The sequence below is a fragment of the Ascaphus truei genome, chromosome 8, assembly GCF_040206685.1.
Source record: "Ascaphus truei isolate aAscTru1 chromosome 8, aAscTru1.hap1, whole genome shotgun sequence".
NCBI lineage: Eukaryota > Metazoa > Chordata > Amphibia > Anura > Ascaphidae > Ascaphus > Ascaphus truei.
In genome coordinates, this window is record NC_134490.1 from 1,744,214 (window position 1) to 1,770,143 (window position 25,930).

General features: G+C 48.4%; 2 protein-coding genes across 2 annotated transcripts in view; both read left to right on the forward strand.

The window, feature by feature from the left end:
- Nucleotides 1-859: 859 nt before the first annotated feature.
- On the forward strand, nucleotides 860-18,834 carry SPRN (shadow of prion protein). The gene is made up of 2 exons (XM_075610283.1): nucleotides 860-938; nucleotides 15,085-18,834. The coding sequence occupies exon 2, from the start codon at nucleotides 15,095-15,097 to the stop codon at nucleotides 15,497-15,499; it is 405 nt and encodes a 134-aa protein (XP_075466398.1). The 5' UTR covers nucleotides 860-938; nucleotides 15,085-15,094; the 3' UTR covers nucleotides 15,500-18,834.
- An 827-nt stretch (nucleotides 18,835-19,661) lies between these two features.
- The window catches only part of ECHS1 (enoyl-CoA hydratase, short chain 1), a 22,526-nt gene continuing 16,257 nt past the window's right edge, over nucleotides 19,662-25,930 (forward strand). Inside the window, 5 exon segments of the mRNA XM_075610284.1 lie at nucleotides 19,662-19,791; nucleotides 21,035-21,205; nucleotides 21,208-21,231; nucleotides 21,945-22,072; nucleotides 24,551-24,650. Of these exon segments, the coding sequence (XP_075466399.1) occupies nucleotides 19,692-19,791; nucleotides 21,035-21,205; nucleotides 21,208-21,231; nucleotides 21,945-22,072; nucleotides 24,551-24,650 (523 nt within the window). The 5' untranslated portion in view covers nucleotides 19,662-19,691.

Here is a 25,930-nt window from a genome sequence, read left to right on the forward strand (position 1 = left end):
CCATGTGCGATCGCCACTTGCCTGACGGTCTTGTGCAGGCGCGATCGGCACGCACACTATCAATCTCTACCCTGATAAACCTCCCTTATTCCAACTACTCCTTATATCTTAAAACCCTTTTATTATAATACAAACTTTCGTACTTTCTGTAAGTGCTCCCGTCGCACTCATGTAACTGATGTAATAACTCCTCTCACGTTGCACACGCGAGCTTCTGCTGTGTACAATCAGCGCAACTCCAAAATCCTAATTGTAATGTCCAAGTTTTATACAAAATAGACTAAATGGATTCTTGTGTCACATGAGACATTTCTACATTCATCATTCATATTGTGTGGGAATTTCAAAGATGGCTGCCTGTTTGTGCATCCTGGGCAGTTTCCATGGTGATGCAATGGCTTGTTATCCTATTGTGTCAGTTTGCCTTAACACAGACAGGCTGCCCTCGGTTTGTTACACAATGTTACTGCCCTCCCACATTGTACTGCGCTGCGGAGCGTGTTAGCGCCATGCAAATGAAAGAGAATATGTAGGGGAGGAAGCCGGGGGCTGCCGATAGGAAAATGAGCGGTGAATCACCGAGTCCCCCCCCCCCCTCTCTCTGCTGTCACCGGGGAGGGGACTGGTCTGCACGGGGAGAAGGGGGGAGCTTACACCCCCACAGGCAGCAGCGGGGGGAGGAGGGGGGAGCTTACACCCCCACAGGCGGCAGCGGGGGGGTGGGGGGGAGAGAGGGCGGCAGCGGGGGGAGAGCGGGGGGAGGGGGGAGCTTACACCCCCACAGGCAGCAGCCGGGGGAGGAGGGGGGAGCTTACACCCCCACAGGCGGCAGCGGGGGGAGGGAGAGAGGACGGGAGGGGGGAACGGGGGAGAAGGTGGCACATAGAGGTGGGAAGAGAAGCTGCCGACACAGGTCTTTGGTTCCCGGTTCCTTCCAGGTGAGGACTCCTCTGGTGGAGATGGGGGAGAGGGGCACCTCGGGGGGGGGGGGGGGGAGAGGGGCACCTCGGGGGGGAGGGAGAGGGGCACCTCGGGGGGGGGGGGGGGGGAGAGGGGCACCTCGGGGGGGGAGAGGGGCACCTCGGGGGGGGGGGGAGGGGGAGGGGCACCTCCGGGGGGGGGGGGAGGGGCACCTCCGGGGGGGGGAGGGGCACCTCCGGGGGGGGGGGAGGGGCACCTCCGGGGGGGGGGGGAGGGGCACCTCGGGGGGGAGTCAGGGGCTATTATTAGGGGAGCAGCTTATTGCCTTGTTATTACGGATATAGCAGGGGATATAACCAGGTTACTGGGGCTGTGTGTGTCTGGGGCTATTATTTATTGAGTGTAATAGGGAGGAGAGGGGGTGCTTGTATTCCCATTGTTCCTCACCCTAATCAGTTCTGTGCGGGGTCTGCTCTGATCTGCAGGATGGAATTAAACCATTCTTCTGAATTCCCCACACCCCACTCCCCACACCGCACACCCCCTACCCCACACCCCTTACCCCACTCCCCACACCCCTTACCCCACACCCCTTACCCCACTCCCCACTCCCCACACCCGTCTCTCCAGCAGTTATAACATGCTCAGCCCCCTGCTCTCCCCATGTTAATCCATTCCGGATTAACAAATCCCCATGTATTATTCATGCCACTTCCAGTTGATTTCTCCCGTCTGACTCTGGCTGGAAATTACCCATTTTTGTTAAATCCACAGGATACAGAAGCTTTCTCTCTGATCACATACTGCCAGCGATATAATAATATACAGAGCCCTATATACACTGCCAGCGATATAATAATATACAGAGCCCTATATACACTGCCAGCGATATAATAATATACAGAGCCCTATATACACTGCCAGCGATATAATAATATACAGAGCCCTATATACACTGCCAGCGATATAATAATATACAGAGCCCTATATACACTGCCAGCGATATAATAATATACAGCTCCCTATATACACTGCCAGCGATATAATAATATACAGAGCCCTATATACACTGCCAGCGATATAATAATATACAGCGCCCTATATACACTGCCAGCGATATAATAATATACAGAGCCCTATATACACTGCCAGCGATATAATAATATACAGAGCCCTATATACACTGCCAGCGATATAATAATATACAGAGCCCTATATACACTGCCAGCGATATAATAATATACAGCTCCCTATATACACTGCCAGCGATATAATAATATACAGCGCCCTATATACACTGCCAGCGATATAATAATATACAGCGCCCTATATACACTGCCAGCGATATAATAATATACAGCGCCCTATATACACTGCCAGCGATATAATAATATACAGCGCCCTATATACACTGCCAGCGATATAATAATATACAGAGCCCTATATACACTGCCAGCGATATAATAATATACAGAGCCCTATATACACTGCCAGCGATATAATAATATACAGAGCCCTATATACACTGCCAGCGATATAATAATATACAGAGCCCTATATACACTGCCAGCGATATAATAATATACAGCTCCCTATATACACTGCCAGCGATATAATAATATACACTGCCCTATATACACTGCCAGCGATATAATAATATACAGCACCCTATATACACTGCCAGCGATATAATAATATACACCGCCCTATATACACTGCCAGCGATATAATAATATACAGCGCCCTATATACACTGCCAGCGATATAATAATATACAGCGCCCTATATACACTGCCAGCGATATAATAATATACAGCGCCCTATATACACTGCCAGCGATATAATAATATACAGAGCCCTATATACACTGCCAGCGATATAATAATATACAGCGCCCTATATACACTGCCAGCGATATAATAATATACAGAGCCCTATATACACTGCCAGCGATATAATAATATACAGTGCCCTATATACATTGCCAGTGTTATAATAATATACAGAGCCCTATATACACTGCCAGCGATATAATAATATACAGCGCCCTATATACACTGCCAGCGATATAATAATATACAGTGCCCTATATACACTGCCAGCGATATAATAATATACAGCGCCCTATATACACTGCCAGCGATATAATAATATACAGCGCCCTATATACACTGCCAGTGATATAATAATATACAGCGCCCTATATACACTGCCAGTGATATAATAATATACAGCGCCCTATATACACTGCCAGCGATATAATAATATACAGCGCCCTATATACACTGCCAGTGATATAATAATATACAGCGCCCTATATACACTGCCAGCGATATAATAATATACAGAGCCCTATATACACTGCCAGCGATATAATAATATACAGCGCCCTATATACACTGCCAGCGATATAATAATATACAGTGCCCTATATACATTGCCAGCGTTATAATAATATACAGAGCCCTATATACACTGCCAGCGATATAATAATATACAGCGCCCTATATACACTGCCAGCGATATAATAATATACAGTGCCCTATATACACTGCCAGCGATATAATAATATACAGCGCCCTATATACACTGCCAGCGATATAATAATATACAGAGCCCTATATACACTGCCAGCGATATAATAATATACAGAGCCCTATATACACTGCCAGCGATATAATAATATACAGAGCCCTATATACACTGCCAGCGATATAATAATATACAGAGCCCTATATACACTGCCAGCGATTGTAATAATATACAACTCCCTATAAACACTGCCAGCGATATAATAATATACAGAGCCCTATATACACTGCCAGCGATATAATAATATACAGCGCCCTATATACACTGCCAGCGATATAATAATATACAGTTCTCTATATACACTGCCAGCGATATAATAATATACAGAGCCCTATATACACTGCCAGCGATATAATAATATACAGAGCCCTATATACACTGCCAGCGATATAATAATATACAGAGCCCTATATACACTGCCACCGATATAATAATATACAGAGCTCTATATACACTGCCAGCGATATAATAATATACAGAGCCCTATATACACTGCAGAGGTATAATAATATACAGAGCCCTATATACACTGCCAGCGTATAATATACAGAGCCCTATATACACTGCCAGCGATATAATAATATACAGAGCCCTATATACACTGCAGAGATATAATAATATACAGAGCCCTATATACACTGCCAGCGATATAATAATATACAGCTCCCTATATACACTGCCAGCGATATAATAATATACAGAGCCCTATATACACTGCCATCGATATGAATATGCACAGACACTCCATACTCCATCACGAAGAAGGAAGATACTGCTCACCTGTGGGACATCTTTTCTCACAGCCAGATCATTCCATAAATGATTTAAAAATAAAAATCCTCAATGGGATGTTTAAACGCCCCCAAGAACGGAAAACAATTGAACTCAGAATGATAAGACTCTTTGACACCAAAAACAAGAGGACTTAATGCGGATATGGGGTTTCTCACACACTATCACAATTATTTGTAATTATCCTGCCTGCCTCTCTGCCAATGTTCTTATCCACACCTCCCCCCCCCCCCCCGCAGCATCCCCTTCCCCATCCATGCTGTTCCTTGTCACCGTTTTATTATCCTTCCAATGTCTTCAAACGTCCCTTTGTCACCCACCCTTATCTAAAACGCTGTTTTTTTTTTCTGCTCTCCCAAACCTCTGCTCTAGCCATAGATTCCTTTGTATATCAGTATTGCTGACCTGAGGAAGAGGGGAGAACTCTCGAAAGCTTGTCCTATGACATAAATTGTTAGTCCAAATAAAAAAGGTATCCCCTAATACTGAAGTACTCATTTATTCTGCACTATCGCAACTGGACTAACACAGCTATTTCAGTTTTATACATACACTAGCTGAGAAACCCGGCGTTGCTCGGGATGTGAAGTGTGAATAAGTATGTGTAAATGTTGTATGTGAAAGTTGTAATGTCATGCGAATGTAATGTAATATTATTTACAATTGTGTTTGTAAATGAACAGTAGTAGAAAGCACATGTATATGAGGGCAAATGTTTGAAGTGTATGTTAGTTGTTACGGTAGTTATTAGTGAAAATGTGATTGTTGGAAAGGCTTGTTGAAAGATGTGAATGTCCATTGTTGAGAGGAGTGTATTTGATGTAATGTTGAACTGTGTGTTGTAAAAGAATGTAGTAATAAAAGATGACAGTAGTGCATTGAGTGTGTTAGTGTTTTTTGTAAGTTGTTATTGGAATATGTAGAGTTAATGGAAATGTAGGAAAGTCTATGTTCATTGTAATGCTTGTTTGTAAACCACATTTTTGGTAGTTCCAGTTGGAGCAAAGATGTACAATTGTTGGGGGGATCCAACTCTAGAGCACGCAACATATAACTGGCCGTGGGAGAAACATGGTGATTGTAAGTTGATACCAGTGCACTTTATGGACTGTCCTTGTGCTTTGTTAATGGTGATAGCAAAAGCTAGTTTGATGGGGAACTGTAGGCGTTTGAAATTAAAAGGCATGTCTGTTGGAATGAGTGGAATGCGGGGGATGAAGACATCTTGGCCTTTGGCGTTGCCAGTTAAGATAGTAGCTTCAATTAGGTTGGGCATCAATGTTTTTATGCACAGTCTGGTTCCATTACAAAGGTTAGGTGTCTGTAGGTTGCGAAGTAGCATGATGGGTGCTCCAACTTTGAGGCGAAGATGATGTGGTGGCATCCCTGATGGTTCGAGGGAGTGTAGGAATTCAGGTGAATAGTTAACGGCTTCATCGCAATCCACAACTGTATCGATTGAGTTGTGTTGAGTAATTGTGTTTGGAATAATGTCTTGAATTTGATGATTGATGTCATTGACAGAAGTATTTTTGGCAGCAATGTGGTTTTTGTAATTGTGTAAGAGATTTGGATAGACGTGATGTATGAGATCTTCAAGTGATGTCATCATGTGACAAAAATGTGTGGGAAAAGCAATTTCACCTGATGTCAAGTCAGTAGGTAAAGTACCTTCACCTATTTGAAGAAGTGTGTCTGCAAAAGCTTGGTCATTTGAGTTGCCGAGAAGTTGGACTCGCATATTGGTTGTTAATGGGAAATGTTTGACATGTCGCCATAAAATAGAGGATTTGAGGCATGCATGAAGTTCGTCTGCTGCTGTGGATCGTGGTATGACTGGAAGTGTTTGTCTGAAATCACCAGCTAAAAGAATGACAGCGCCACCCATTATTTGTTTATTGTTACGCAAGTCTTGCAAGGTTCTATTAAGGGCTTCAAGTGCTTTTTTATGCGCCATGGTACACTCATCCCAAACAATAAGTTTGCAAATTTGAAGAACACGGGCTTGGCCAGATGTCTTGGTGATATTACAGGTTGGATTTTCTTCATGAGCAATGTTTAGCGGTAATTTAAGAGCTGAGTGCACAGTTCTTCCTCCCTCCATAAGAGTGGCTGCAATGCCAGATGATGCTAGTGCAAGTGCAACATGATTGTGCATTCTTATTTCTGCAAGGAGTAAATTGATCAGAAATGTTTTGCCTGTTCCACCTGGAGCATCAAGAAACAGGATTGCACCTTGTTCGTTGTTTATGTGCTGCATGATGTTGTCATAGGTGTTAAGTTGTTGTGGAATGAACATTGGTTTTCTTGTAGCAACATATTCTTGTAGTACGGAAATATTGTATTGTTTCTCTCGCATAAGGTCTGTATTGAGTACATCGTGATGATGACGTTGGGGAGCGTCTAGACCTAATTGAAGTAGTGTTTTGTTATTGATAGAGAGACATGTATCTTCTAACAATATGAGTACCTAGTTGAAAATGTCAGGTGAAAACGTAAGATAGAGTGATGGATTGTGTCTCTGTGCTTTGGCAAGTATATCTTCACTCATGCTTTCTCGATATGTGTTCCATAGAGTGTTGGGGTTTGATGGGTTGCAGGTGGTAAGGATAATGGCAAAAAGGTTTCGAATTTTGGATGGAAATGAGTGTAATGTAGCTTCGGCTAATGTAGTATTCCAGTGTTGATCATCCTCTAGTAATCCAAGTTTTTGGCAAGCTTCTCGATAAGTCTCACACACTTGACCGTTTACAGTTTTTATAGCGTCAAAAGATGTTGGTCCTGGAACGGTATGAAGTAGAATTCTGAGAAAGAAGCATTCAGCGTTGTTTGGGTGAACTGTGTACACACGGCCTAAGGCTTCAGTTGCAAGGGCATCAGTTCCGGGAACAGGTGTGCCCTGCTTTCTTTTCTTTAACTGTTTTGTGGATGCATTCCAAGTGTAATATCGTGGAGTTTGTGGATAAAGCAATGTGCGTGCAAAAGAGTCGTGTTGACATAATTGAAAGAAGGCAGTTAAAGTAGTGTTTGGTGGTTGAGCAGCAACTGCCTCTGCATTGTGAGGTGTGAAGTATACTCTCTGTCCATTTTCTAAATGAACAGTGAGGTGAACAACGGTTGGGTGTCGTTCGTGAATGGGAAAAGCAAAAATCCTCCAAACGGCTTCATTACTACTTATATATCTTCCTAGCTGGTAGAGTGTAACTTCGTCATGGATGTGTTCATTTGTGATTCCAAAAATGGCCATGTCGCTTCCTTTGTTGACATACTTGCAAATGTATTTTATTGATTTAACAGAATTACAGTATTCCACATTAATGTGTGCGTTATAAATTTTTGTTAGAAGTGGACAATATGGAACAACCCATTTGTTGTCGAGTTGGATGTGTTTGTTGTTGCGAATAGTAATTGTTGCTGTGTATCCACCGTCTGTGGGAGAGCGTCTTCGATATTGAGGATATCCATCATCTCCACTTTGTGTGTCTGCAATGAATGGTTTAGGGAATTTTTTGGTGCATTTACCGTCTTTCATACATGGTGCATGAATATTAATGTTTCCACATGGTCCATGAATCATATTTTTTGTGACTATTGCAAATAGTATAGGGTCTTCTTCAGGATTAGGCAACTCAGCAGAGATAACGTTATCGATGTCAATGGAATGTAGTTTTTCTTTGAGCCATATAAGAATATGAGCATGTGGAAGACCTCTTTTCTGCCATTCTATTGAGTACATCCAGCATCGTGTTTGTCCAAATATATAAGTCTTAGTGATGATGTTAATTAATGTGATGAGTTTTTGACGAAATACTCTTGCGATTAAGTCGTGTCGATCACTGTGAGCCTGTCCATCGGCAAGTTGTTGTTTTATTTCTGGCCAAGCTGGATTACATGTAAATGTAATAAAAAAGTCTGGTCGTCCATATGCTCGAACATATGCCATAGCGTCTTGAGCATATTCGTGCATGTGTCGAGGACTTCCCGTGAATGTTGCTGGTAGAATGAACATTTTGCCTATGTTGTTAACTTTACCATCGTTGCCAACAGCATCCCTGAGATGTATGTATTGATCAACTCGAAGTTTTTTTTGATGTAAACGTATGTATAGAAGACGCTCACTTTCAATTTTAGCATACATGTCAACAATAAACTGATGAAATAGTTGTCGACAATGTAAAATGTGGTTTTGCGATGCATCTCGTATCATTAATCTGTAAGCGTAGAAGTCCATAGCGGACACAGTTTTGTTAGTGTTTGCCTTTGAAGTTGGGTGTACTTGCATGATGTTGAAGTGATAGCCATCGTCACCGTTCCAAAGTATGAGAGGGTATTGAAGTGCATCATATGAGCGATGTGTTTCAGAAATGCGTGTGAGTGAATGAGCGCGCCGCTGAAGAATTATGTCCCGTGTATTAAATTGTTCCCCCGCTATGACAATAGCGACTTCGTTGATTTGAGGTGCATTAAAGCGACGTTCATGTTGACCCACTGGTGTTTTGTCGGCTCGGATAATGACTTGATAGTCATCAGTTGGCATGCGTTCAAGTGATGTTTTGAATGTGTTAATGAGATGGTTGTGTTGATGTAACATCCTTTGTAAGGAGATGACAATGTCACGTCTTGTATTGGGTATCCAATGGCATCGTTGATCAGCTTCTTGTTGTTCATCACCCATGAAGTAAATTTGTAAGAATTGTGGATCTTGGTCTGGTAATGGGAGAAGAGAGCCGGCCCTGTGGTAAACTTGACCTTGTACTTTGAAAGTACTTTTAAATCCAATTTGTTCAACTATGGATGTAGCACCAAAGGATGTCATTTGGAAACAGGAGTTGTATTTGCGTATGTTTTGTAGGAAATGTTTAGATTCAGAAGTGGTCCCTGACATGTATGAAAGAAGTGGATTTGGGGGTGAGTGTAGAGGTGGTAGGTGAACTTTGCCATTGCTGCAGCACATTCCAGCTGATTCATGTTGGAATTTTTTTGCTTGACAGTAGCGACATATAGTGTCCATGTGTCCAATGTTGACCTTTGGATGTTGCTGGTATAGTATGTGTGGATTATATATGAAAGCGGCACGTAGCAAAGTGTAATTAGTTGAATGCGTACATGTAGTATGTGTGTGTTGTAGTGGTTGTTGTAGTGTGTGTGTTGGTGTGTTTTGCAGTTGTTTTGATGTGAGCCGTATTGTTCTGTCTTTAGCAAGGCGTGTTTCATGTTGTTGTGGAGTCTCGGTGGCTCTTCTTGTTGTAGCTCGTAGTCGCATTTTCTCCACACGTATTTCATGTTGTTCTGTAGTCTCTGCGTCTCGTGATGTTGTAGTACGTTGTTGGTCTTTTGCAAGGCGTGCCTCATGCTGTTCTGTAGTCTCTGAGGGTCTGGATGTTGTAGTACGTTGTTGGTGTTGTGTAGTGTGAGCGTCTGTTGATGTAGTGGGTGTGTCTCTGTGTTTTTGTTGTTCTTGTTGTCGTTGTGTTGCTCTTCTGATTCTGGCTCTGTCTCTTTGTTGTGCAAGGCGTGTTTGGCGCTGTAGTGTTTCATTAGCAGGTGATGTTGTGTGTGTGTGTGTTGTTGAGTAGTTGTGTTAGGATGGTGTGTGTGTATTTGTGCGTTTGATGTACCTGCTGTGTGTGTATTATATGGAATTTGTGTGTCATGTTGGTGTGTGTAATGTGTTGGTGTTGATGTTGTGGTTGTGAGGATTTGTTGTTGACCTATTGTGTATTCCGTTGTGATTTGTTTGTTCGCATTGTGTGCGTGGTTTTCAATGTGTGTGAAATGGGTGTGTGCATTGTGTGGTGTAGTACATATAATTGTTGTGTGTGTGTGCGTGTCACCTTCATTGTCAGGGTGTGTATGTTTTGTTTTGCGAAGGTGTTTTTTGGGTGGCATGTTTTGTGTTGTGAAGATGTGTGGTTTGTGTTGTTGTTGTGATGTGCGTTATTGTAGGTGTTGTAGAGGTGTTGTGTGTGTAAGTTCTGATGTGTTGTTAAAAGTTGTTGATGTGTGTGTGTTGAGGTAGGTGTGGTGTGTGATGTTAGTGAAGAGTTTCTGTGCGATTGTGTTTACAATACTTCCTGATGTTGTTGTGTGAAGGCGCAGTTGAATCCAATTATTGTATTCTGTGTTTCTGCACAGCGTTCAATCGTCGAGGTGTTGAAGGCATCCGGTTGTGGTCTGTGAAAAGTTTGTAAATAGATTAAGTGTGACAGTATAGAGGGGTATTTTTTGGTGTGTGGTGTGTGTTTGTGTAGGTGTTGAAATGTTGTGTGTGTTTATATTTTGTGTTAATGTTGGTTGTGTGTGTGGCAGAATAGTGTGTGTATGTAATTAGTGTGTGTGATTGTTGATTGTGTGGTGTGTGTGGATGAGTGAGTGTGTGATGTGATAGTGAGTGTGTGGTGTGTGAGTGATAGTTGTGAGTGTGTGTGAGTGTTGGGTGTGTGAGTGTGATTAGTTGTAATGTGTTAGTGTGTTTTGTGTGTGTGTATGTTTGAGTTTTGCTAGTATGTGTTTATGAGGTTTGTGTGTGTGTATGTTGTAGTATAGTGTGTGTGTTTGCTGTAGTATTGTGGGTGTGAGTTTTGTGTATTGTTGGTTGTGTGTGTGTGTTGTGTGTGTGTGTCTTATGAGTGTTTGTTGTGTGAATCAAATAAATGTAGAAAGTAGTATGTTGTTGATATAGCAATTTGTTGAAAGAAAAATTCAAATGTGTGTGAGAGATGCAGAGTGTGTGTGTTGCTGTGTGTGGTAGTGTTGGTTTATTTATTTGTAGTGTAGTGTTGGTGTGTTTGGTAATGGTTATACATGTGTATAATAAACTGGACTGTAGTGTGTGTGTTATGCCGGTGAAGGTGAGGTGTGTTTGCAGCGGAGAGGGTGTTGTGGGGGTAGGGTATTGTTTATTTTTTGTTGGGTGTGGCATATAATGACAGGACTTTAGGTATTGTTTGTGGATGATGGTGTGTTGTTTGAGTGTTCTGTGTGTGTGTGTGAGTGTTGGTTAGTTGAGTATTTTTGTGCAATAAATTAGATAAATGTGTAAATAGTAAATTATTTGTGTGAAATATGTTATTTAAAGGAAGAGCTGATTGATTGTGCTAGGTGTGTTGGCAGCGGAGGTGTTGTGTTGGTGTATATGTTTGTGGGTGGTGGGATGTTGATGTGCAATGGGAGTGGGTGGTGAGAAGTGTAAATGTGCATTATATTCAGTGTAGTGTGCATGGTGAAGGGTAGGTAATTGAAACAGTGGTTTGGGTGTGTGTGTTTGTTTATTGGTGGTTGTGTTTTGTGTGTTAGTTATGGTTATGTGTCAGTGTATTTTTGTGTGTAGTATCAGCACAGGAGGTTGGTGTGTGTGTGTGAGGACGTGTGTTGCGTGCTTGAGGGCGTGTGGCGTTCCTGAGTGCGTGTGTGTGTGCGTCTGTGTCCGGAATTGTGTGTGCGTTCTGTGTGATGGTGTGTGGTGTGTGTGAGAGCATGTGTGTGTGTCTCGTGTGTGATGGCGTGTGTGTGTATGACGCATGTTGTGTGTGTGATGTGTGTGAGAGGTTGTTGTTGGTCATAGACATGTGGAAATGTGCATGTTTTTTAGTGTAGTGTGTGTATTATGAGTGTGAAGGTGAGGTGTGTTTGGAGCGGAGAAGGTGTTGTGGAGGTAGATTATTTATTAGTTGTTATATGTGGCATTGAATGACAGGATTTTTGGGTGTGTGTGTGTGTATGAGGGGGTTTAGTGTGGGTGAGTGTTGTGTGTGAGTGGTGGTGTGATGAGTGTTTTAGCAATAAATTATACAGACAGTTAAATAGTTAGCAAAACATATTTTATTTAAACGAACATCTGTTTTCCACTGGTAGGTGTTGTCATAGAGTGTGTGAGGTAGCGGGATAGCGGGAGGGACATCGGTGGCATGGTGTGTGAGTGTAGGCCGCGGCCTCGCGGTCCGGTTGCGGAGGGAGATGTGTGGCGTGGAGGGGGGGGGGGGGGGGGTTTGAAGAGGCAGTCTGCAGTGTGTGCTGTGTTTGTGCGTTGTGTGTACATTGTGTACCTGATTCTGTAGTCTGTGGTAGCAGACGTGAAGGTTTTGATAGCTGTGAAGCGTGGCCCCAGAGCAGTGAAGGTTGAGGATCAGAGGATAAGGTTGAGGATCAGAGTATTAGGTGTTGCAAAAGCAAAGCGTTCCCAAAACTCAGTGAGGGGTGGGACAGTGTGGCATTGGTGTTGGACGCAGGCCAATGACAGGTGTGCGGGGGCGGGCATGGCCTGAAGCAGAGTGACAGGCCCATGGGCCTATGCGATTGGCCCTTGGGACGCAGACATACAGTGAACTCAGAAATATATAGTAGATATATACATACAAATCAGATATTTGTGCATAGAGAAAAATATCAAGAAAATCCTTCAATTTCCCAATGTTATTGAGTGAGTAGAGGGCGGTGCTGGTTCCGTGAGTAGAGGGCGGTGCTGGTTTCGTGAGTAGAGGGCGGTGCTGGTTTCGTGAGTAGAGGGCGGTGCTGGTTCCGTGAGTAGAGGGCGGTGCTGGTTCCGTGAGTAGAGGGCGGTGCTGGTTCCGTGAGTAGAGGGCGGTGCTGGTTCCGTGAGTAGAGGGCGGTGCTGGTTCCGTGAGTAGAGGGCGGTGCTGTTTCCGTGAGTAGAGGGCGGTGCTGTTTCCGTGAGTAGAGGGCGGTGCTGTTTCCGTGAGTAGAGGGCGGTGCTGGTTCCGTGAGTAGAGGGCGGTGCTGGTTCCGTGAGTGGAAGGCGGTGCTGGTTCCGTGAGTGGAGGGCGGTGCTGATTCCGTGAGTGGAGGGCGGTGCTGGTTCCGTGAGTGGAGGGCGGTGCTGGTTCCGTGAGTGGAGGGCGGTGCTGGTTCCGTGAGTGGAGGGCGGTGTTGGTTCCGTGAGTGGAGGGCGGTGCTGGTTCCGTGAGTGGAGGGCGGTGTTGGTTCCGTGAGTGGAGGGCGGTGCTGGTTCCGTGAGTAGAGGGCGGTGCTGGTTCCGTGAGTAGAGGGCGGTGCTGGTTCCGGGAGTAAAGGGCGGTGCTGGTTCCGTGAGTAGAGGGCTGTTCTGGTTCCGTGAGTAGAGGGCGGTGCTGGTCCCGTGAGTAGAGGGCGGTGCTGGTTCCGTGAGTAGAGGGCGGTGCTGGTTCCGTGAGTACAGGGCGGTGCTGGTTCCGTGAGTAGAGGGCGGTGCTGGTTCCGTGAGTAGAGGGCGGTGCTGGTTCCGTGAGTAGAGGGCGGTGCTGGTTTCGTGAGTAGAGGGCGGTGCTGGTTCCGTGAGTAGAGGGCGGTGCTGGTTCCGGGAGTAGAGGGCGATGCTGGTTCCGTGAGTAGAGGGCGGTGCTGGTTCCGGGAGTAAAGGGCGGTGCTGGTTCCGTGAGTAGAGGGCTGTTCTGTTCCGTGAGTAGAGGGCGGTGCTGGTCCCGTGGGTAGAGGGCGGTGCTGGTTCCGTGAGTAGAGGGCTGTTCTGGTTCCGTGAGTAGAGGGCGGTGCTGGTTCCGTGAGTAGAGGGCGGTGCTGGTTCCGTGAGTAGAGGGCGGTGCCGGTTCCGTGAGTAGAGGGCGGTGCCGGTTCCGTGAGTAGAGGGCGGTGCCGGTTCCGTGAGTAGAGGGCGGTGCCGGTTCCGTGAGTAGAGGGCGGTTCCGTGAGTAGAGGGCGGTGCCTGTTCCGTGAGTTGAGGGCTGTGCTGCTTCCGTGAGTAGAGGGCTGTGCTGGTTCCGTGAGTACAGGGCAGTGCTGGTTCCGTGAGTAGAGGGCGGTGCTGGTTCCGTGAGTAGAGGGCGGTGCTGGTTTCGTGAGTAGAGGGCGGTGCTGGTTCCGTGAGTAGAGGGCGGTGTTGGTTCCGTGAGTAGAGGGCGGTGCTGGTTCCGTGAGTAGAGGGCGGTGCTGGTTCCGGGAGTAGAGGGCGGTGCTGGTTCCAGGAGTAGAGGGCGGTGCTGGTTCCGGGAGTAAAGGGCGGTGCTGGTTCCGTGAGTAGAGGGCTGTTCTGGTTCCGTGAGTAGAGGGCGGTGCTGGTCCCGTGGGTAGAGGGCGGTGCTGGTTCCGTGAGTAGAGGGCTGTTCTGGTTCCGTGAGTAGAGGGCGGTGCCGGTTCCGTGAGTAGAGGGCGGTGCCGGTTCCGTGAGTAGAGGGCGGTGCCGGTACCGTGAGTAGAGGGCGGTGCCGGTTCCGTGAGTAGAGGGCGGTGCCTGTTCCGTGAGTTGAGGGCTGTGCTGCTTCCGTGAGTTGAGGGCTGTGCTGCTTCCGTGAGTAGAGGGCTGTGCTGGTTCCGTGAGTACAGGGCGGTGCTGGTTCCGTGAGTAGAGGGCGGTGCTGGTTCCGTGAGTGGAGGGCGGTGCTGGTTCCGTGAGTGGAGGGCGGTGCTGGTTCCGTGAGTGGAGGGCCGTGCTGGTTCCGTGAGTAGAGGGCGGTGCTTGTTCCGTGAGTAGAGGGCGGTGCTTGTTCCGTGAGTACAGGGCGGTGCTGGTTCCGTGAGTACAGGGCGGTGCTGGTTCCGTGAGTAGAGGGCGGTGTTGGTTCCGTGAGTAGAGGGCGGTTCTGGTTCCGTGAGTAGAGGGCGGTGCTTGTTCCGTGAGTAGAGGGCGGTGTTGGTTCCGTGAGTAGAGGGCGGTGTTGGTTCCGTGAGTACAGGGCGGTGTTGGTTCCGTGAGTAGAGGGCGGTGCTGGTTCCATGAGTAGAGGGCGGTGTTGGTTCCGTGAGTAGAGGGCGGTGCTGGTTCCGTGAGTAGAGGGCGGTGCTGGTTCCGTGAAGCCCTTCATTGCTCTGACCCTGTTCTTCTCCCCACAGGACCCTGATAATGAGGGGACGCTCGGCTCTGTGCTGGTCACTTCTGCTGCTGGTGGCTCTCCTCAGTCACAGTGTCACCGCCAAGGGGGGCCGCGGCGGAGCGAGGGGAGGGGCCCGCGGATCCTCGCGAGGGACCTCTCGTATGCGGATGAAGACGGCGCCTCGCTACGGCTCCTTCAGAGTGGCAGCCGGGGCGGCAGCGGCCGGGGCGGCAGCTGGGGCAGCAGCTGGGCTGGCGGGGAGGAGAATGGGGAGATACGATGACAGCTCGGAGGTGGGGACACAGTGGGGGAACAGCACCAACGAAGGGATCTACAACTACAGGGCGTGGACATCGGACGCACACCGCCTCCCTGTGTCCCTACCCTTCACCCTGACCTCCTGTGTCACCGCCATTCTCAAGTTTCACTTCTAACCCCCAACCACCAGGCATCAATGTTAGAGGGGAGACGCGGGGCATCTGTGAGAGACTAGACCTCCCTATCAAAAGAAGTGGGATCCTGTGGCTTACTGTGGCCAGTCCCGTGGCTTCCCATGGCCAGTCCCGTGGGATCTTGTGGCCAGTCCCGTGGGATCCTGTGGCTTACTGGGGCCAGTCCCGTGGCTTCCCGTGGGATCATGTGGCCAGTTCCGTGGAATCCTGTGACCAGTTCTGTGGGATCCTGTGGCCAGTCCCGTGGGATCCAGTGGCCAGTCCCGTGGGATCCTGTGGCCAGTCCCGTGGGATCCTGGAAGTCCCCATTATACCCCAATGTTACCAAGATGTCCCCCTCAGGCACAATGTTCCAGCTATACCAACGATACAGGGTTCAGTTACATTGAAGCTGAGGGAAACATCAGGATGGGAGAAAACACAACCACATCCAATGGCTACTATGTAACCTGGTGCATAAAGCACCACAGGAGTTGGTTTACCGTCACATACACTTTTAGAGATGAATTACTGGATTAGTGCAAAATACAGGAAATAAGGTGTCAATATGAGCCCAGTACAGGGATTCCTGGGCATTGTTCTTGTTAGAGAGATGTTTTATAGTCTGTCCTGCTCCCAGTAAGTGTTGCCAGCCCCTCCTACATCACAGCGGGGGGAATACTGTATATAGTGTATTTGGAGTCTGCAACTCACCTCAATGTTTAGAAAGATTTCCTAATTAACAGTTCTGACAGAGCTCACTGATTTCCCAGAGTCCCACTGATTTCCCCCCCCCCCGAGTCCCACTGATCCCCCCCCAAGTCCCACTGATTTCCCCCCCAGAGTCCCACTGATTTCCCCTCTGAGTCCCACTGATTTTCCCTCCGATTCCTACTGATTTCCCCTCCGAGTTCCACTGATTTCCCCCCCGAGTCCCACTGATTTCCCCCCCGAATCCCACTGATTTCCCCCCCGAGTCCCACTGATTTCCCTCCCGAATCCCACTGATTTCCCCCCCCCCCGAGTCCCACTGATTTCCCCCAGTGTCCCACTGATTTCCCAAGGTGTCCCACTGATTTCCCCCAGTGTCCCACTGATTTCCCCTCCGAGTCCCACTGATTTCCCCTCAGAGTCCCACTGATTTCCCCTCCGAGTCCCACTGATTTCCCCTCCGAGTCCCACTGATTTCCCCTCCGAGTCCCACTGATTTCCCCTCCGAGTCCCACTGATTTCCCCTCCGAGTCCCACTGATTTTCCCCGAGTCCCACTGATTTCCCCCCCGAGCCCCACTGATTTCCCCCAGTGTCCCACTTATTTCCCCACCCCCGAGTCCCACTGATTTCCCCACCCCGAATCCCACTGATTCCCCCCCCCGAGTCCCACTGATTTCCCCTCCGAGTCCCACTGATTTCCCCTCCGAGTCCCACTGATTTCCCCTCCGAGTCCCACTGATTTCTCCTCCGAGTCCCACTGATTTTCCCCGAGTCCCACTAGTTTCCCCCCGAGCCCCACTGATTTCCCCCAGTGTCCCACTGATTCCCCCCCCCCCGAGTCCCACTGATTTCCCCCCCGAGTCCCACTGATTTCCCCCCCCCCGAATCCCACTGATTTCCCCCCCCGAATCCCACTGATTCCCCCCCACCGAGTCCCACTGATTCCCCCCCCCGCCCCCGAGTCCCACTGATTTCCCCACCCGAGTCCCACTGATTTCCCCCCCCCCGAGTCCCACTGATTTCCCCCCCCGAGTCCCACTGATTTCCCCCCGAGTCCCACTGATTTCCCCCCTGAGTCCCACTGATTTCCCCCCTGAGTCCCACTGATTCCCCACCCCCGAGTCCCACTGATTTCCCCCTGAGTTCCACTGATTTCCCCACCCGAGTCCCACTGATTTCCCCCTGAGTCCCACTGATTTCTCCCAGTGTCCCACTGATTTCCTCTGAGTCCCACTGATTTCCCCTCCCAGTCCCACTGATTTCCCCTCCCAGTCCCACTGATTCCATCCCCCGAGTCCCACTGATTTCCCCCCTCCCCCCCGAGTTCCACTGATTTCCCCTCCGAATCCCACTGATTTCCCCCCCGAGTCCCACTGATTCCCCCCCCCCGAGTCCCACTGATTTGCCCCTGAGTCCCACTGATTTCCCCCCGAGTCCCACTGATTTTCCCCCTGAGTCCCACTGATTCCCCACCCCCGAGTCCCACTGATTTCCCCACCCGAGTCCCACTGATTTCCCCCTGAGTCCCACTGATTTCTCCCAGAGTCCCACTGATTTCCCCTCCCAGTCCCACTGATTTCCCCTCCCAGTCCCACTGATTCCCCCCCCCCCCCCGAGTCCCACTGATTTCCCCCCTCCCCCCCGAGTTCCACTGATTTCCCCTCCGAATCCCACTGATTTCCCCCCGAGCCCCACTGATTTTCCCCGAGTCCCACTGGTTTCCCCCCGAGCCCCACTGATTTCCCCCAGTGTCCCACTGATTTCACCCCCCCCCCCCGAGTCCCACTGATTTCCCCCCCGAGTCCCACTGATTTCCCCCCCGAATCCCACTGATTTCCTCCCCCCCCCCCCCCCGAGTCCCACTGATTTCCCCTCCAAGTCCCACTGATTTCCCCCCCGTGTCCCACTGATTTTCCCCGAGCCCCACTGATTTCCCCCCGTGTCCCACTGATTTTCCCCGAGCCCCACTGATTTCCCCCAAGTCCCACTGATTTCCCCCCCGTGTCCCACTAATTTTCCCCGAGCCCCACTGATTTCCCCCAAGTCCCACTGATTTCCCCGGACTTAAACCAGTCCCTCCAAAAAAATGACCGTCCTAAACGTGAGCTCAGTGGGGAAGAGTTCAGAGCAGATTACCCGCCTCCTGCTTATTCTTTTATCTTTTATTTAGGGTTCACAATCTCTGCTATTTATTCTCAGTTGCTCTCTCCACCTGGTAGCTCAGAGCTGTTTTCTGTGCAGACTACAAAGGGTCTTCTATCAGAGGCTGCCTTGTCCGGAGATTCTCTGATAAGGTTCTTTGTTGTATAACCAGGCCACTGAGTGGGGTTCAGCAGCTATTTTGATTGACGTTTTGGCCCGATTTTTAGGAATGAAATACATTGTGTATTAATCAATGGGCGGGGACGTAGAGGTGACACCAAATAACAGGGCCGTATTGTACAGTATTGTGAAGAAATGATCCTTTGGATGTTTTATTTGTTTATATTGTGTGGCTGTTCCAGGCTGTTGCTGAGCAGACTCTGTGTAGTGCGACACTCCTGTGCTTCAGTACACCCCTCCCTTTAAACCAGATGTTTGTACTTGTGTATTTTTGTAATAAAAGTCTGATGGATGATTACTGGATCCTGTGCCTGTGTGCCTCAGTTGCATGGTTCCGGTACGGTGACAAAAGGATTCATCTCTCAAACGCTTTCCGCCTTACCATCATTTAACCCCTTCACTGCCAGGGGTGGATGTTTGTGATGGAAGGAAGGAAGACCTCAGGGTGACATATCAAATGTGTCATTTATTTTATTTTATTTTATGCACTTTCACTGCCAGAAACCTGTAACAGTCAACATGTATTTCTAAAATAATGTGCAGAGGATCCCACAGCCCCTTCATTTCTACCTCATATTGTAATATAAGAGAAGATGCAAATAATAATAATGTGTGTGTGTGTGTGTATGTGTGTATGTATGTGTATATATATATATATATATATATATATATATATATATATATATATATATATCACAGCAAGCAGCACTTTACAGACAGGAATTAAATCTTAATACAGGGACATACTACATATCTGGGATAAGAGCAGAAAGTATTAGTGTCTGAAAACAGTTGTGTGATTTTATGTGATTTTTTTTACATTTAATTTTTATTGTTTACTTTATAGATATCTTTTTCTATATTCATTAATAGAAACCTGTCAGAATTCTAATAATTTCCCTGCGGTTAAAAGTATATCAAATAAAACAAGATATGAGAGGATATCGGGAGACAGGGCTGGAAGAGCTCACCGTGTTATTGTAATAACATTTATAGACCCGCATTCCTATAAATACAAGAATACCCAGCACCCAGCTGCAGCACGGAGTCCCTATAATAAAACTTATTCCCAGCACCGCGTCACAGCGCCGCCTTCTGGCACTGCGCACGCGCACTAGGATTCACGGTTCAGTGAATGACACGAGCTCCTATCTCCGCGCATGCGCGTGAAGGTTAAAATGGCGGCGCTGTGCAGAGGGGTGTCTCGTTTCTCTCAGCTCCGCTTGGGGCTCCCTCCCAACCCCCGGCGGTACAGCACCGGTACGGTGACACGGGGGGGATTAGGGACCGCGGGAGGGTAACAAGGCTGGGGGTATTCATTGCAGAGAGTAACGACTGGAGGTATTCGGGTTATTGGATAACAAAACTGGGGCTCCTAAGGGCAGGGGTCATACAACTGAGGCTATAAGGCTAGGGGTACCAAGACTGTGGGTATTAAGGGCTAGGGGTACCAAGACTGGGGGTATTAAGGGCTAGGGGTACCAAGACTGGGGTTATTAAGGGAAAGGGTAACAAGCAAAAAAAAAGAAAAAACAAGTGCTAGAGGAGACATAACAACAATATAATACTATAATAAGTTATAAACGGACAGGTGGAAACGCATAAAAACTGCTGCCCCCAAATACTGCAGAAACAAATCAATAAAGAAAAGTACCTCGGTGAGGGGCCCTGGTGAGAGTAATGGTACATGGGTGAGGCGCATTGGTGAGAGTAATGGGGCATTGGTCAGAGTAATGGTACATGGGTGAGGGGCATTGGTGAGAGTAATGGGGCATTGGTCAGAGTAATGGTACCTCGGTGAGGGGCGTTGGTGAGGGGCCCTGGATAGAGTAAGGGTCCCTGCCTCAACCCCATGAGAAAATATGCAGATATTTAACCAGTTCCACGTCATCCAATCAAATAGAGTAAAACCGCATTTATGAAACCTCAAAAAATGCAAAATCACATTACAGGACCTGACCCAGCATGGGAGGTGCAGACAGAGCTCCAATGTACTACCGCCGAGAGCAGGAATCTGTTACCCCTTAGCACGCGGGCGCTCCTAATAGACCCATAATGTTTCATCAGATGTTCCTCGCCTCACTCCCATCAGATGTTCCTCCGCCTCACTCCCATCAGATGGAGGGTAACATAACCCAAAACATCACGGTCTACTGGGAGCGCCAGCATGCTAAGGGGTAACAGATGTGCCGCTCCTACCTGCGTTCCCGAGTACATTGGAGCTACGTGGACCCTTAATTAATCTCTGTTGCCTGATGCATCAGACGCAGGCTCCTTGTCCACGCTCTTCCTGTGCTGTTGGAGTATTGCCTGGTTGAATTGTATTGTTCCAAGCTGACCGGTGGGGAAAGTGTGACTGTTATAGGACGGGTATAGCGTTTGGGGCAGCGCAGCATAACGGGAAAGTGACACGGGTAATAACATTGGGGGTTAGTTGGGGCACATTGTAGCAGATGGGGTAGTAGTGTATGCGGTAGCCTTATTTGCCCCTGTCCCATGCCAGGTTTGGCCTATCAGTACATCCTGGTGGAGAAGAAGGGCGGGCAGCAGAATGTGGGGCTGATCCAGCTGAACCGTCCCAAGGCGCTGAACGCGCTGTGCGATGGGCTGATTCGTGAGGTCAACCAGGCCCTGGACTCCTTTGAGCAGGACCCGCAGGTCGGCGCCATCGTCATCACGGAAGCGAAAAGGCCTTTGCTGGTAGGTGACGTCCTCCCTCCCACAGCGGTGGCAGGCCTCCAGGGAGTCCTAGAGGTGCCAGGCCCTGTATCCGTTCACCCCTTCCTGAGATATGAAGTCCTTCGAGTTACCAGCCTCTGTGGCATTGCACCCATGCCTTAGAAATTGTATCCTAGAGGTACCAGCCTCTGTGCCATTGCACCCATGCCTTATAAATTGTATCCTAGAGGTACCAGTCTCTGTGCATTGCACCCATGCCTTAGAAATTGTATCCTAGAGGTACCAGCCTCTGTGGCATTGCACCCATGCCTTAGAAATTGTGTCCTAGAGGTACCAGCCTCTGTGGCATTGCACCCATGCCTTAGAAATTGTATCCTAGAGGTACCAGCCTCTGTGCATTGCACCCATGCCTTAGAAATTGTATCCTAGAGGTACCAGCCTCTGTGGCATTGCACCCATGCCTTAGAAATTGTATCCTAGAGGTACCAGCCTCTGTGCCATTGCACCCATGCCTTAGAAATTGTATCCTAGAGGTACCAGTCTCTGTGCCATTGCACCCATGCCTTAGAAATTGTATCCTAGAGGTACCAGTCTCTGTGCCATTGCACCCATGCCGTAGATATTAAATCCTAGAGGTTCCAGGCTTGATGTCTTTGATTCACCTGCCTTGTACCCTTGTAGCTTCTAACTCCACCATCATATAGTAGTTCTGAGTATTGTCTGTGCCCTGCCAGCGGGAGCTGATATCAAGGAGATGCAGAACAGGACCTTCCAGGAGTGTTATGGGGGGAACTTCCTCGCTCACTGGAACCACGTGTCCTCTGTCAGGAAGCCGGTCATCGCAGCCGTGAATGGATACGCGGTGAGTGTGTGAGCCTGTCCCGAGTGCCCACTTCCCAGAACATACAGGGTGTTGCTCCTGAAGCCTCAGAAACTTCCCCCAACCTCTGGAGATCCACTCCTCTGCCAAGCATGTGCCCCTGCCCCCCCCAACCTTCATTTCTAATGTGAATAACCAGTCCTGTTAATCATGTTTCAATATGTTCACATCAAGCCATAATAACCTACCTTCAGCTCTGCCACTCGCGCTCTGCCACCCTCCTGGCCGAGCACCGCACTTGCATCCACCATCTGTGTAAGTAACATACCACTTAGTGTAAGAACAGTGGGGCACAGACTCCTCTCTGCCAATATTTGGTCTGCTTGTCCCTCTATTTAATTCCCTGGGGTGTAAAATGTTACATAGTTATATAGTAGATGAGGTTGAAGAAGGGACATATGTCCATCAAGTTTACAATGTGTCCTGTGTATTGCTGCATAAGTACAGTTATACATAGAAGCTGCCTCTGACGGAGAGCGGCCTTCCTGGCCAGTCAGACGCACTCATTGGCCCATACATGCCTTACTAAGCAGTCTTTTACCATAAGACCCTTCCAGCGCTGGATCTCACCGTACATACAGGTGAATGGGGTCTAAGGTGTCGTCCAGCGGCGGGAGGTGCCTCATGGCCCAATACTCCCATGGGAATGTGTGGCCTTGTATGAAGTCCCTGGATGTGAAGGTCTTTGTTACCACGTGCAAGGTGCTATAGTTCCCAGTCTGAGGGAGCAATGTAAGGTGCTATCGTTCATAGTCTGAGGGAGCAATGTAAGGTGCTATAGTTCCCAGTCTGAGGGAGCAATGTAAGGTGCTATAGTTCCCAGTCTGAGGGAGCAATGTAAGGTGCTATAGTTCTCAGTCTGAGGAGCAATGTAAGGTGCTATAGTTCCCAGTCTGAGGGAGCAATGTAAGGTGCTATAGTTCCCAGTCTGAGGGAGCAATGTAAGGTGCTATAGTTCCCAGTCTGAGGGAGCAATGTAAGGTGCTATAGTTCTCAGTCTGAGGGAGCAATGTAAGGTGCTATAGTTCTCAGTCTGAGGGAGCAATGTAAGGTGCTATAGTTCCAGTCTGAGGGAGCAATGTAAGGTGCTATAGTTCTCAGTCTGAGGGAGCAATGTAAGGTGCTATAGTTCCCAGTCTGAGGGAGCAATGTAAGGTGCTATAGTTCTCAGTCTGAGGGAGCAATGTAAGGTGCTATAGTTCCCAGTCTGTGGGAGCAATGTAAGGTGCTATAGTTCCCAGTCTGTGGGAGCAATGTAAGGTGCTATAGTTCCCAGTCTGTGGGAGAAATGTAAGGTGCTATAGTTCCCAGTCTGTGGGAGCAATGTAAGGTGCTATAGTTCCAGTCTGAGGGAGCAATGTAAGGTGCTATAGTTCCCAGTCTGAGGGAGCAATGTAAGGTGCTATAGTTCCCAGTCTGTGGGAGCAATGTAAGGTGCTATAGTTCTCAGTCTGAGGGAGCAATGTAAGGTGCTATAGTTCCCAGTCTGAGGGAGCAATGTAAGGTGCTATAGTTCCCAGTCTGAGGGAGCAATGTAAGGTGCTATAGTTCCCAGTCTGTGGGAGCAATGTAAGGTGCTATAGTTCTCAGTCTGAGGGAGCAATGTAAGGTGCTATAGTTCCCAGTCTGTGGGAGCAATGTAAGGTGCTATAGTTCTCAGTCTGAGGGAGCAATGTAAGGTGCTATAGTTCTCAGTCTGAGGGAGCAATGTAAGGTGCTATAGTTCCCAGTCTGAGGGAGCAATGTAAGGTGCTATAGTTCCCAGTCTGTGGGAGCAATGTAAGGTGCTATAGTTCTCAGTCTGTGGGAGCAATGTAAGGTGCTATAGTTCCCAGTCTGTGGGAGCAATGTAAGGTGCTATAGTTCTCAGTCTGAGGGAGCAATGTAAGGTGCTATAGTTCTCAGTCTGAGGGAGCAATGTAAGGTGCTATAGTTCCCAGTCTGAGGGAGCAATGTAAGGTGCTATAGTTCCCAGTCTGTGGGAGCAATGTAAGGTGACCTTCAGACCGACTGGGGACAGGATGACGGTCTGGGTGTACAACACTGCCACACTCTGGCCAAAGATATGTACTGCATAATATGAACTATGGAAAGGCCAGAGTGGTGTGATGAGGCAAGCTGTTTAACCCGCTCAGTGCTGGATAGGCACATTGCACAAAGTGTTAAAGCTGCAGCCTGTGGTTAACTCAGTTTTAACGCCTTTGATGCCAGAGCTCTGCAGATGGTTGAGAACTTCCTGTGAAAGGGTTAATTCAATTTCCAGCCCCAGAGAACTTTGTGCTCAAGGGGAATGAAATAACAATACTCTGCATCATTATACAGTGTAGCACGTTCTGTATATCACCTTTACACCCCTCACTGAGTTTGCGGTCCCTGCAGATATAACCTTCCCCTGCTGCTGCCGCCATAGACGCTGTGTTGATATTGATGCCCAGCCCGGGATTATGTTTGTTTCTGCAGCTCGGCGGAGGCTGTGAGCTCGCCATGATGTGTGACATCATATACGCCGGAGAGAAGGCGCAGTTTGGGCAGCCGGAGATCCTTCTTGGCACTATCCCTGGTACGGGCAGGAGGCACGAGCCTTTGCATGAATAGAACTATAAATACAGGATGAGTAGCTCAGATAATTAGCAGCGTTTATACCCTATAGACCTGGGGTGGGCAACCTATTTTTCAATGTAGCCACAGTGTGGCGAATTATAAGTGAAAATAGCCACACCATGCAAAAATTTAAAACGCACAGTGTGTGTGTGTGTGTGTGTGTGTGTGTGTGTGTGTGTGTGTGTGTGTGTGTGTGTGTGTGTGTGTGTGTGTGTGTGTGTGTGTGTGTGTGTGTGTATATATATACGTTGGCTTACGTGTATTTCATGTTGTGAATATAGACTTTTGGATTAACCCCGTGCGGTCTGCTGTCTCGTTACTGGTCTTTGGATTGGTTTGTATCATATTTACTCTCTATGGAACTAGCATCTGCTATTACATCACCTTCAACTGCAGTGTGCTGACTGAATTTCATATGTATGTATGTATATATATATATATATATATATATATATATATATATATATCTTATACTATATTAGTGAAAGCACTGTATGCCTGCCTGCCTGCCTGCCTGCCTGCCTGGATGTCCGGTGTCCTAGGGGAAATCTGATTGGTCCCTTGGCCCGCCCCCCGCACACCTCTCATTGGCCTGAGGTGGAGTGACGGCCAAAGGACACACAGGGACACACACACACACAGGGACACACACACACACAGGGACACACACCACACACAGGGACACACACACACACAGGGACACACACACACAGGGACACACACACACAGGGACACACACACACACAGGGACACACACACACACAGGGACAGGGACACACACACACAGGGACACACACACACAGGGACACACACACACACACCACACACACACACACACACAGGGACACACACACACAGGGACACACACACACAGGGACACACACACACACACACACACACATACAGTAGGGGGGGGGGTGTACATTAGCAGCATGTATAACCCGGGGGGTGGGGCTCACATACCCACCGGTCCCGGAGCCTCCGCCTCTTCCTCCCCGAACATCAGCCTCCACACCCGCGCGCACCTCCTCCTCTCCCCGTGTCTCCCTGTGTCTCCCGCGCTTTCAGCCCCCCCCCCCGGCGCCGCTACAGTCAGCGGGGGGAGCGAGTGCCCGGGACACAGCGGGGGAGCGGCCACAACAAGCTGCCTCCCGCCTCAGATCCACGTGGGAGCTGCCGGACGGGTGACTGAGCGGCCTTCACCTCCCCTCACCCCCCTTCACCTCCCCCTCACCTCCC